This window comes from Eurosta solidaginis, chromosome 2, assembly GCF_040869045.1.
Source record: "Eurosta solidaginis isolate ZX-2024a chromosome 2, ASM4086904v1, whole genome shotgun sequence".
Lineage (NCBI taxonomy): Eukaryota > Metazoa > Arthropoda > Insecta > Diptera > Tephritidae > Eurosta > Eurosta solidaginis.
The window spans coordinates 308,434,885-308,448,885 of record NC_090320.1 but is presented as its reverse complement, the minus strand read 5'-3'; the positions used below and the strand labels follow the sequence as shown (position 1 = coordinate 308,448,885).

At 41.2% G+C, this 14,001-nt stretch overlaps 1 protein-coding gene across 2 annotated transcripts; it reads right to left on the bottom strand.

The window, feature by feature from the left end:
- Nucleotides 1–428: 428 nt before the first annotated feature.
- Nucleotides 429–13,627, bottom strand: Reps (RALBP1 associated Eps domain containing). 2 transcript variants are annotated; one of them, XM_067769048.1, is made up of 10 exons: nucleotides 13,101–13,627; nucleotides 12,839–13,031; nucleotides 12,289–12,774; nucleotides 11,814–12,115; nucleotides 11,387–11,756; nucleotides 11,156–11,332; nucleotides 10,933–11,095; nucleotides 3,206–3,705; nucleotides 3,023–3,097; nucleotides 429–2,952 (listed from the first exon to the last, which is right to left on the bottom strand). In XM_067769048.1, exons 2-10 carry the CDS (start codon nucleotides 12,983–12,985, stop codon nucleotides 2,257–2,259), a joined length of 2,916 nt encoding a protein of 971 aa, XP_067625149.1. In that variant the 5' UTR covers nucleotides 12,986–13,031; nucleotides 13,101–13,627; the 3' UTR covers nucleotides 429–2,256. The 2 variants fall into 2 exon arrangements, with proteins under 2 accessions (XP_067625149.1, XP_067625148.1); XM_067769047.1 differs by having other exon boundaries at nucleotides 13,097–13,625.
- Nucleotides 13,628–14,001: the final 374 nt, after the last annotated feature.

Below are 14,001 nucleotides of genomic sequence, written 5' to 3'. Positions count from 1 at the left end.
TGGCAAAACTGATAAATATGCATGCGAAGCCGAAATAAGGACATGAATTAATAATACCCACATACCTATTTACGGAGTGGGACTGGGACTGAGAATCGGAGTGGGACTGGGACTGGGACTAGAACAAAATATATACCACCCTCTGGGACAGGCAATAAGGGATGAAGAAGAATGAAAATAACTTGAGAGATGAGAAAAGAGAGAAGGAGGAGACTAAGAAAGAGATAGAAAGAGACAAAGATGGAGATAGATGAAGCGAAAAAGACAGAGGGAGGAGTGAATAAAAGGATTAGAAAAAAGTGAAGAGGGGGGGAGGGTAGAGTTAGACGCAAAAAGCTTAATAAAATGTATGCATATAGGCCAAATTTAGGGCAGATTAGCGTGCATACATATGTGAATATAGATTAATTTAAAATGTATTCATCACGTTGTATTATATTAGGAAATAGAATTTTATTCGGTTTTTATACATGAGCTTAGCTTACAAATTTATGCGTATTCCCTAAAACATAATCATTGTGATAGTTTATATTATCATTTATTTAGTAAACTACCTTCAACGTACATTTGTGGTTATACATACCATATAATTAGTAGTTTATTTAATTAATTGAATATACTTCAATATTTCGTGTTTGACAATTAATCAACATTTACCTAGCATTCAAACTATTGAAGGGCTTATTTTCTTTATACCATAACACATTCATAGGGTGCATTATGAATGGGGATAGGCATGGATGAAGCATATGAGATAATACTTTGTCAAGCAGATATTTTTTATAATGATCATTAAAAACTGCTGATCTTAGCATTTTAAGAGGGACAAACGAAAAATTCTACGTAACACCTTCATCTATACCTGGTTTCAAATATAAGATTAACAAAATGTACATATTTCCATGGTACATTATACATATACGTATGTAAATCCCATTCATACTACTTTACATAAATTTATACACTAGACATATCGAAAAGTTATAAAAATGGGACTAAAGTAAACAAGATCCCGCACAATACAACTATCTAGACTAAATTGTATGAGAGCGATCTATTACTAATTTGGAATGAATATTTATGTTTTTCTTCCCTCCAAAGTAGTTATTTCGTACTTTTAAAAAACACAACGTTTTGGGAATGAACATCGATGTTAGCTCCCAACACAGCACATTTACATACACCCTACAGATATATGTAGGCACAAAAGCATATAAAATAGTATATGACGCAAACCACGTGAGGTGTGCCTCCGAATTTCCCAAAATCACCGACCTTACAAAATTAGTGGATTTTCTGAAAAAGTACTAGGAGATTTCCTATTGATATGAAAATAGTAGTGAATTGTTTATGTTTAAAGCAATCGAAATTGTATGTATGATGAAATTGTGAAATTAATTTCTCGGAAACGGCTACAGATAAATTGCTCAAATTTTACACACTTGACGTGGTTTGACTCAAATTACAACTGTACATAAATAAATAATATTTTTCTTAGATTTAAAAAGTTGCTCCCCTTACAAGACTTACAAAACTGGTAAATAATAATAATATAAGAGTAAGAATACTTGTAAAACACAATAGATCCTACTAAAGGTCGCAATGCATCAACTTTAATAACAAAGTATACGTGGAAAAACAATACAACTTTTTTTAATCTGCAAGTTAACTCTTTATAAATTTTTCGTTTTACACCTTTTACAGCACATCAATATCTTCCCCATATTTGTGTATCTATATATTTGTATGAAAACTTGTTTTAACTACTATCTATGACCCTGCCACTACAGATGCCTTTTTTTAGGCGTCATAAAGCTTCCATTAATAGAACATTTAATGCAACATACTACAAATTTAAAAACAACTCTGCCTCAAATTTGTTCAAGTTAAATTCGGACTTAAAAATATATGTACATAATTATACTTATCGTAGATGAAAGTGCAATAACATGTATCCAAGATTCTGATATAATTGCTCTTACACAATTTAAACAATATCATTTCAAGGCCTAATTTCATCAAAAATAAAAATTAGTTATTTGTTTATTTGTCCAAATAGCAAGGTTGAAAAAAAAGCTAATTGGTTAAAAGGAATTCCTAAGTCTTCCCTGCAAAAAGTTTAATAACTTAGTTCCCAAATCCGTTCTCACGTACATATGTATATAGTACAACTTTTCCAATGGTCAGAAAGAGAAAAATGTGTAAGTATGAACCACATTAAATTCTGCTTTGCACTTTACATATATTGTATACAGTTCACACGTTTGAATGCACCCCAGAACTACCAGAACCACCAGTCATATTGGCTGTAACTGGCGCTGAAACAGACGAACTAGTTCGCAGTCCCACTTGTGTTTGCTGTTGTGAATTATTCAGAATCGATGACTCAGTGAGTGCTAAGGCTTCCATTTTTAATCGCAATTCTTCTTTGCGCGTTTGTACGGAGAGCAATTCGTCACTTAAATCGTTACACAAGCGTAAAAGAAGATTGTTTTGTTCACGGAGATGTCTTAGTACATCACCCATATTGTTGTCTTGCTTGAAGGAAACATGTTTCAGAGTTTCACTAATAGCATTTACACGTTTTTCATACTGATCAGCATTCGGCAATACTGTCACTACCTGTGCTGGTTGTGCGATTGCAGCAGCGCCAACGGCACCAAATGGTGTAGCCATAGAAAGAGAAGGTTGCAGTGCCTGAGCCTGATGAGCACTAAGCTGTTGCTGCATTTGTGGATGATTTCGCATTACGAGATCTGGTCCCACAGGGGATTGAGAATTTTGTAGAGCATTTGGTTTTCTATATACTTCAAACGCTGAAACTCTTTGATTTGATTGCTGCAATGAGAATCGTGTCGGGGGCATTGAATCCGTAGCTGCATCTGATGACATTGATACCGATGATTGTGTAGGAGGCAATGAATATTGCTGATGTTCGGAAGTTCCGTCCCTCTAAAGAACAAAAACATATATTATTGTTACGCCCATAAATTTCAACAAGAAGGAGTTTGCATATATATACCACATCATCAGGAAAATGTGTAAAATCGGCAAAGCCAGTAGATGTCTGAAGGTCGAAACTTGCTTGCGCAGTTATCTAAAATAATCGGGATATAATCCACATATGTAATATTAAAATATACCAAATAAAACAAGCTTTTAACTTGCCATTACCTAAACTAATTTTATTTGTAAGTATTTTTACCTCAGGCTGTTGACCAACAGGAGCACAGATTTTTAATTTATTTAAATCCAAACTGCTGCTACGACCATGTCGATGTGGTCGCGGAGGTGGTAGTGGGGGCCGATCTTTTTTGTTTTGTTGACTACCATTAACCAATTCATTTCCGTCACTACTACCAGCTATCACCATATTTGCAAGTGAGCTATTTGTTACACCAGCTGCACTACTTACGCTTCCGAAACTCGACTCCCGTTGTGGTGGAGGTGGTAGGGCTCCTACATTTTTCGTGGGCAACTTTTTTGCTTGTGGTCGCTGAATTGCTCGTAAGTCATTGTTCTGAAGAGACTCGCGGTTATGCATGATTATTGCATTACTAAAATTATTATGAGAACTCGCTACCATTGTACTAGTTGTAGAGATTGTAGAGGTTTGTTTAGGGCTAAAGTCTTGGTTGTTGGGCATATCATAGGCATCCTGATTTACAGCTTCAGCAGTAGCTATTGCGTTTGCAGCAACGGTACCTACAAAACCAAATTATGATATTAATATCTAATATTTATATTATAAATGGCAAAGTTTGAATGTTTGGATGTTTAGATGTTTGGATGTTTGGATGTTTGTCCAGACGTTTGTCTTTGCGACTCAATCACGCAAGAACGGCTGGACCGATTTGGATGAAATTTTGCACACATATAGCCAATAGTCTAGAAGGATCTACTAGCTATATATTTTTCACCCCAGCGGGTTAGGGGATTAGAATATACCCGCGGTAGGTATGCCTGTCGTAAGAGGCGACTAAAATACCAGATTCAAAGGGCTGTGTAGCGCAACCTTTTAGGTTGCCAGCGCAATATATAGCTTCTCCAAACCCAATTGTCAACCTCACCTATCCGCGGCGAATCCTGTTTCACTAACAGACGAGGCTCTGGCGACCCCAAGCTCCTCATGGAACTTGGGGGTAGGGAGAGAGGGAATGGCCTGAAGGTTTAATGTGGCCACATAAATCGTTCCCGAGATGGTCGGGCTAGCACCTTAATGGTGCTGTGGTACCGGAGCGTACCGGATTTGTATCCGGCAAAGGACCATCACATCGATAACACTCCCCAAAGCCTTCGGGGAGCAACCTTATCGCTACAACAACAACAACAACAACATATATTTTTCAAAAGGGGCGTGGTCTCCGCCCCCTAGGAACAGTTATAATTTAATTATTATATTTTTTCGTCTTTGCGACTGAATCACGCCAGAATGGCTACACGGATTTTAATGAAATTTGGGACACAGACAGTAGTCTACTAGCGAAATTTTTTTCGAACATGGAAAGAGGGGTGGCGGTCCCACGACCCCTTCGAGCAATTATTTTTTAATAATTTTTACACATTATAACTTTACGTATACTGGCCTTCACCAATATCACAGACTCAAGGGGTCAAATAAGTCGAGGGCTTACAAAGTAAGCAGTGACACCCTCCGCCCTCCCCCCCCCCCCCCCCCCTTTATCACCCCTCTGGTGTAAAATCTATAAATTGTTATAACTCAATATAAATTTTCTCCTAAATCAATAGTTTTTGGTATGTGGTACATAGAGATCGAGATCTAGACAATTTTGGAGGAACGATCAGTGGTCCTCTCCTCTACTCCCGCCATCCGCCCTCCATCAATTGTTTTTATTAGCACGCTTTTATTCGCTTTACCTGTACGTTTCTATGTAACTTTTTTTCGCTCCAATGCGCCTGCTGCCTTATTAACATGGTTTTATAATTAGCTTCACCTTATTTGTAATCCCGTAAGGGTCATATCGAGACCCTTCCGGGATCATTTCTGGATGGTTTTCGGGATCGGTCCGGGATCCCGCCGGGGTAATTTCGGGACTTTTTCGGGACTATTTCGGGATCATTTTGGGACCCTTCCGGGATCATTTCTGTATAGTTTTCGGGATACGTCCGGGATCCCGTCGGGGTTATTTTGGGACATTTTCGGGACTATTCCGGAATCATTTCGGGATTATTTCGCGATCCTTTGTGGACCCTTCCGGCATCATTTCTGGATGGTTTTCGGGATCCGTCCGGGATCCCGTAGGGGTACTTACGGGATCATTTGCGTACCTTCGAGATAAATTCTTGATGGTTGCCGGGATCATTACGGGACTTTTTCGGGGTTATTTTGGGTCCCATTAGGCATCATTTCTGGATGGTCTTCGGGATTCGTCCGGCATCCCGTCGGGGTCATTTCGGGACTTTTTCGCGACTAATGCGGGATTATTTGGGGACCCTTTCGGCATCATTTCTGGATGGTTTTCGGGATCCGTCCGGGATCTCGACGGGGTAATTTGGGGACTTTTTCGGGATCATTTGGGGGCTATTCCGGCATCATTTCTGGATGGTTTTCGGGATCCGTCCGGGATCTCGTCGGAGTCATTTGGGGACTTTTTCGGGATCATTTGGGGGCTCTTCCGGCATTATTTCTGGATGGTTTTCGGGATCCGTCCCGGATCTCGTCGGGGTCATTTGGGGACTTTTTCGGGATCATTTGGGGGCTCTTCCGGCATCATTTCTGGATGGTTTTCGGGATCCGTCCGGGATCTCGTCGGGGTCATTTGGGGACTTTTCGGGATCATTTGGGGGCTCTTCCAGCATCATTTCTGAATGGTTTTCGGTCCGGGATCCCGTCGGGGTCATTTCGGGACTTTTTCGCCACTAATACGGGATCATTTGGGAACCCTTTCGGCATCATTTCTGGATGGTTTTCGGGATCCGTCCGGGATCCCGTCGGGGTCATTTCGGAACTTTTTCGCGACTAATACGGGATCATTTGGGAACCCTTTCGGCATGGTTTTCGGGATCCGTCCGGGATCCCATCAGGGTAATATCGGGACTATTAGGGGATCATTTGGGGACCTTTCCGGCATCATTTCTGGATAAGTTCCGGGATGCCGACGAGGTCATTTCGGGACTATTTCGGGATAGCTACCGGCATCATTTCTGGATGGTTTTTGGGAGTCGTCCGGGATCCCGTCGAGGTCATTTCGGGACTTTTTCTCGACTAATACGGGATCATTTGCGAACCCTTTCGGCATCATTTCTGGATAGTTGTCGGGATCCGTTTGGGATCCCGTCACGGTCATTTCGGGACTATTAGGGATCATTTGAGGAACTTTCCGGCATCATTTCTGGATAGTTTTCGGAATCCTTTCGGGATCCCGTCACGGTCATTTCGGGACTATTTCGAGATCATTTTGGGACCTTCCCAAGATCATTTCTGGATGGATTTCGGGATCTGTCCGGGATGCCGGCAGGGTCATTTTGGGACTATTAGGTGATCATTTGAGGACCTTTCCGGCATCACTTCTGCATGGTTTTCGGTATCCGTTCAGGATCCCGTCGGAATAATTGCGGGACTTTTTCGGGATCATTTGGGGTCCCTTCCGGCATCATTTCTGGATGGTTTTTGGGATTCATCCGGCATCCCGTCGGGGTCATTTCGGGACTTTTTCTCGACTAATACGGGATCATTTGCGGGCCCTTTCGGCATCATTTCTAGATAGTTGTCGGGATCCGTTTGGGATCCCGTCAGTGTCTTTTCGGAACTATTAGGAGATCATTTGAGGACCTTTCCGACATCATTTCTGGATAGTTTTCGGGATCCTTTCGGGTCCCGTCAGGGTCATTTCGGGACTTTTTCGGGATCATTTAAGGATGGCTTTCGGGATTCATCCGGGAACCCGTCAGGGTAATTTCTGGACTTTTCCGAGACTTTTTCGGGATCATTTGGGGTCCCTCCCAAGATCATTTCTGGATAGATTTCGGGATCTGTCCGGGATCCCGTCAGGGTCATTTAGGGATGCGTTCGAGATCCCGTCAGGGTCATTTCGGGACTTCTTCGGGACTATATCGGGATCTTTTCTGGATGGTTTACGGGATCCGTCCAGGGCCCCTTAAGGGTAATTTCAGGACTATTAGGTGATCACCTTTCCGGCATCACTTCTGGATGATTTTCGGTATCCGTTCGGGATCCCGTCGGAATCATTGCGGGACTTTTTCGGAATCATTTGGGATCCCTTCCGGCATCATTTGTGGATGGTTTTCGGGATTTGTCCGGGATCACGTCGGGGTTATTTCGGGACCTTTTCGGGGCTAATACGGGATCATTTGGGGAACCTCCATGGGTCGTTTCGTGACTTTTTCTGTTTTATTTCGGTACCATTTGGGGACCCTTCCGGCATAATTTCATGATGGTTTGCCGGATCCATCAGGGTCATGTCGGGACCATTTTGGGATCATTTGGGGACCCTTTCGAGATCATTTCTGGATCCGTCCAGGATGCCGTAGGAGCCATTTCGGGATTTTTTGTAACTTTTCCGGGATCATTTCTGGATCTGTGCGGGATCCCATCTGGGTCAATTCCGCACTATTTCGGGATCATTTTGGGATCCTTCCGGAATCATTTCTGTATGGTTTTCGCGATCCGTCGTGGATACCCTCGGAGCCATTTCGGAACTTATTCTGGGTATGTCGGGGTCATTTCGGGACTTTTTCGGGATCATTTGGGGGCTCTGCCGGCATCATTTCTGGATGGTTTTCGGGATCCGTCCGGGATCCCGTCGGGGTCATTTCGGGACTTTTTCTCGACTAATACGGGATCATTTGGGGACCCTTTCGGCATCATTTCTGGATAGTTTTCGGAATCCTTTCGGGATCCCGTCAGGGTCATTTCGGGACTTTTTCGGGATCATTTAAGGATGGCTTTCAGGATAGTTTTCGGGATCCGTCCGGGATCCGGACGGGGTCATTTCGGAACTATTTCGGGATCATTTGGGGTACCTACCGGCATCATTTCTGGATGGTTTTCGGTATCCGTCCGGGATCTCGTCGGAGTCATTTGGGGACCTTTTCGGGATCATTTGGGGCTCTTCCGGCATCATTTCTGGATGGTATTTGGGATTCGTCCGGCATCCCGTCGGGGTCATTTCGGGACTTTTTCTCGACTAATACGGGATCATTTGCGGACCCTTTCGGCATCATTTCTGGATAGTTTTCGGAATCCTTTCGGGATCCCGTCAGGGTCATTTCGGGACTTTTTCGGGATCATTTAAGGATGGCTTTCAGGATTCGGTTGGCGGAGCGAAGGAGCGACTGGCGCGCCTTGTTGGACGGCCATAACCGTTTAGACGGTTAAGCGCCAATTAAGTAAGTTTCAGGATTCGTCCGGGAACCCGTCAGGGTAATTTCTGGACTTTTCGAGACTATTTCGGGATCATTTGGGACCTTCCCAAGATTATTTCTGGAAAGATTTCGGGATATGTCCGGGATGCCGTCAGGGTCATTTTGGGACTATTAGGTGATCATTTGAGGACCTTGCCGGCATCACTTCTGGATGGTTTTCGGTATCCGTTCAGGATCCCGTCGGAATAATTGCGGGACTTTTTCGGGATCATTTGGGGTCCCTTCCGGCATCATTTCTGGATGGTATTTGGGATTCGTCCGGCATCCCGTCGGGGTCATTTCGGAACTTTTCTCGACTAATACGGGATCATTTGCGGGCCCTTTCGGCATCATTTCTGGATAGTTGTCGGGATCCGTTCGGGATCCCGTCAGGTTATTTTCGGAACTATTAGATCATTTGAGGACTTTTCCGGCATCATTTCTGGATAGTTTTCGGGATGCTTTCGGGGTCCCATCAGGGTCATTTCATGACTTTTTCGGCATCATTTACGATTGGTTTTCAGGATTCGTCCGGGATCCCGTCAGGGTAATTTCTGGACTTTTCCGAGACTATTTCGGGATCATTTTGGGACCCTCCCAAGATCATTTCTGGATGGATTTCGGGATCTGTCCGGGATGCCGTCAGGGTCATTTTGGGACTATTAGGTGATCATTTGAGGACCTTTCCGGCATCACTTCTGGATGGTTTTCCTTGCGGGACTTTTTCGGGATCATTTGGGGTCCCTCCCAAGATCATTTCGGGATCTGTCCGGGATCCCGTCAGGGTCATTTAGGGATGCCGTAGGAGCCATTTCGGGATTTTTTGTTACTTTTCCGGGATAGTTTTTGGACCCTTCCGGGATCATTTCTGGATCTGTGCGGGATCCCATTTGGGTCATTTCCGGACTATTTCGGGATCATTTTGGGACCCTTCCGGGTTCATTTCTGTATGGTTTTCGCGATCCGTCGTGGATCCCCTCGGAGCCATTTCGGGCCTTTTTCTGGAGTATGTCGGGATAATTTAGGGACCCTTCCTGGATACTTTCTGGATAGTTTTTGAGATCCGCCCGGGAGCCAGCCATGGTCATTTCGGAACCTTTTCGGAATTATTGTGGAACACCTTCAGGGATCATTTCTGTGTGGTTCTCTGGATACGTCTAGAATCGTGTCGTTGTCGTTTCTGGTTTTTTGGGACTATTTGGGGAACTTTTGGAGACCCTTTCGGGGCATTTCTGGATGGTTTTGGGGATCCGTCCGCGATAACCTGGGGGTCATTTCGTAGCTTTTTCTGGATAATTTCGGGATCATTTGGGATCCTAACAGGTTATCAGCTCATTTAGTTCTTTTTTTTACTCAATTACAAAAATAAAATGCATTAGACAGAAAACAAAATTTTAAACAGATAACTTGATAAGCAGGCTAACGCGAATAACCCATATATTTAAATTTCTCTTTGCGGACGAGGTGCTAGCCCGACCATCTCGGGAAAGATTTATGTGGCCACATTAAACCTTCAGGCCATTCCCTCCCTCCCCACCCCCAAGTTCGATGAGGAGCTCATTAGTCAGCTTTAACTCCTTTAATACTCTGTGATGTCTCGTTCGCATACTTCTAGGCGTTTCTTCTTCTAGAATTTACTACTTGTTTGCCAGCTATAAACTACAGATGCACGTTTATAGCTTCTCATATGCGCGTGGATATGTGAGTGATACTTCCACCGATGATTGCATACTTTTGTGAGTATCTCAGATATATGCATGTGTTTGTGCATATCTCTCCGCTTCTTGTATGTACATATGTGTATACATAATGATTGATATGTTTATGTAGATACAAGTGACTGCTTAGTATCGGCCATGGTTCAATTATATTATATAATTGAACCATGGTATCGGCTTAGAGATGATAGTATGCCTTAGTGTTGCTAATATTCGTCACAATAGAATTGTCCTAGACAAGTATCACAAAATCGGTTGATTACCATGCCCTTTCTATAAAGAATCTGTAGCATCTACCGCTTTTTCTCATATATTTGGCAATGAAAAAATGGTTATATGCATATATTGTTCATAATAATATAAATTTAGTTTAAAAAAAACTTAACAACACGGCCCAGAAGAACAAATTAGAGGATTTTACACCGCATTTTTTTGTTTGGTGAGTCCAGAAGAATAAATTACAGGAGTTTACACCACAATTTTTCGGTTGGTGAGTCCAGAAGAACAAATTAGAGGACCCGAAAATATTGAGGTTGAGCCGAGGATGACACTGCAGCACCACTCAGACGAACTGACAAGAACGGAATGATTCCGATTAAATATTTTCCAATTATTATTTTTTTTATCTTTTATGAAATTGAAGTAAAAATTTATTTAAATTTTTTATTCTGCTGTCATTTATGAAAAAAATTGAAATTAATAAAAGAGATACGCCACAGTACTAAGTGCATTTTTCATGAAGCCCATAACTATTCTCACTCCTTGTATTATGAATGAGATTATATATAATATAGGTATTAACTGTGTAAATTTGATTTTTTTAACTTACCAACAGGAGTAACTCGCAATGGTACAGGATGCAAAATCTGAGGATCAGACACTACAGCTTGTGCTGTTCGCTGCATATCAAAATTTACAGGTTTTGGGCCAGGACTAGACACATTTGATGTAGGAGACTCTGTAAACTTAGTCCATTGTGTGGGGGGTAGATCCTAAAAAGATAAAAAGCAATTATAATCGCATATTAAAATATATTAATAGACATTTTATACCGCGGCACCCCATAGATTTCTATCTTTTATTTTAGCAACAATATTTCCAGTTGGCAAATCGGGCGGAGTATTATTTGTTTCAGTAACTGGTGAATTTGATTTACTGCTATTGTTGATTGGTGGTGGCAAAAGTGGCGGTGTCAATGATACTTGATTTCCTTTCGACCCTGTGCTCGCCTAAGCAATGAGAGCACTTGAAAAGTTAAATACTCTGTAAAACAAATATATTACCTGTGAAGATGATGATATAGTACTGATATTCATAACAGTTTTTTCATTGACAACACGTGAAACAATTGAAGCATTAGGTACAATTACTGTATTATCAGTTTTATCTTCTTCTTCGTCATCATTCAAGTGCAAAAGATCTCCTTCAGGTGGTTCTTGTGGTATTGTGTTTGCAGAAACATATTGTAAAACACTTGGATGAAGACAACACGGCAGTTTTGTTGGTAAAGGTATATTATTACGACGTAACACCACCAAATGCATAGCAGCTGTAAATTCAGCCAAACTTAAGGCTCCATCACGGGACACGTCACATAGTTGCCAAATGTGTCGTAGTTCCTCCACAGGTATTCTTGATTTTTCAAAAAATACCCTGCAAAGAGTTTTGTGAGATATACTTTTTTATCGTAATTAAAATAAATTTGTGAACCTTGCAACATGACCAGAAAGCAAGCCATTTATGTCGTGTTGCACTGCTTTGAACTGCTTGAAATAGTAATCACGTTGTTCTGGAGTAATTTGGTATACACTTTCTAGGTCAGCCTCATTTTCATCATCACTACTATGACGATCTGATGACTCTTCCTCTGTACCCAGTAGCTGACGATGCTCATCTCCTAACAAACCTTGCCAAAGAGTTTCTTTAGCCCACTGACGTTCTGCAACACTATTTGTTGGCGTAGGACTATCGCTATTAGTACTCCATGCTTCTGGTGATCCACGAGGTCGATGCTTAAGAAAACATAATACATATATAATATCAAGATGGAAATTTGGAAAAATTGAAAAAATATTTTTTAGATAAATTGATAGCTTATTAATGGCAGCATGCGTAAATATATTTATTGGCATATAACTGGTATGAATAAACTTACAACATAGTGTTGTGGCACACTACTACTTACTGCTTCACCACTGCTTCTTCCTGCATCAACAGTACGTCCACCGCTATCACAACTAGATTCATTTTGATCAACTTCAGAATCAGTGCTATGTACATCTGAGTTCGTTATAGAGTCTTGGTGTTTATGTAAAGGTGTTTGGATCGTTGAAGAACTTTGACGAGAATTGCATCCAGTGGTTTCTGCCTGCCAATCCCCCAGCCTTTGAGGTAAAGAATTTTTACGCTCAGCAACTGTGGGCGGTGGTATTACATTTGGGCCATTTGCATTATGAAGAACCTTAATGGTACAAGCTGCTATATTCGGATCATTACTACAAGGCGAATCTTTCCAGCTGAAACGCGGCAGAGGCAAAAGTATGGAAGATGTTATAATCTCCTGACGTAATTGCATTCCAGCTTGATATGCAGCAATTAGTTTTAAGCAGGAATAAAACTGTACCCGCGAGATGTGTGGAGAAGCCCCTGGAATACCGGCTAGGGCAGTAACCTAAGGACAAGTAATGTGATACAATTTCAATGCTACGAAACTAACTTCATATACTATAAAATACCTCGACAAGTATATCGTTTGGCACATTAGCTGAACGGTATAACTCCATTGCTTTGAGTATAGGTATTTTACCAGCCTTTTCTACGTCACAACATAAAAACAAATCGCCAAAGTAACGCGACTCAGTTTCGTTAAGGTGTACCTCCATTACAGAGTCGACTACTATGACGCTGTTGCTGTCAGTACGCAAATCGCTAAAAAAACGACAATAGTGAAGTTAAATTATTCTTCAATTCATCTTATTAGATACAACACCCACCTACGTCACAATTACCAATCCACAAATCCTTTTTTTACAAATACAATTTTGGTATGTGAACGCACTGCAGTAATATTTTTCTCCGATGGTAATAAGATTTTGCAGGATTGAAATTGATATTTGAGCTCCTATTATTTCACTTCTATGTAACTTGACGACAAAACTTAGATCTCAGATCTTGTAATTATATTTGCTAAAGTTTCAAATTGTACGAGGTCTACAATCCTTCTCTTTACCTTCTACGTTTTCACACGAAAATTCATCGACAATTGTCAAAATATAGCTCATGTTTCTCAGCTGGCCAAAAAGTGGTTCCCGTACACATTTTCCTGACAGCTTTCGAAGTTAAAACAGTTTTAAGAGCAGTGTGAATATAAGAATTTTACTCAATTATGGAATTTTTCTTGCGATGTGAATAATGAAATGATAGAAAATTCTTATGACTACGCGTAGTCCCAGTTGCAAATATTTCCCTAATCCAACTCGATATATCAGTAGTGGAATTCACTAACTTATAAAGATCGATTTGTCAAGATTTTAATTAACGATTTTGTCGCGTGCCTTATCGATTGTACTATTCATTAACTTAGTACTAATGACTCGAAATAGTTGACATTTAAATCTCGTTTTACAAGTAGAAAGGTGTCAGCACAGCTTAACGGAACCTAAAGAATGTCAGAAGCACAAAAGGAATGCCAAAAATAAATAAATTCCGTATACTAACTGCTTTTAAAAGCCACTATTGTGCAAGTTTTTACCTATGGTAACAAAAGGTAAGTAAATCCGGTATTAATTTCATATTTCTCGACATAACCAATTTCTCACATTAAAATAGAATGGCGTCAACAAGTAATAGCACTCAAAGCAGAAGCCGTACCACAACAGAGCACCTAAGTCAGATGGTG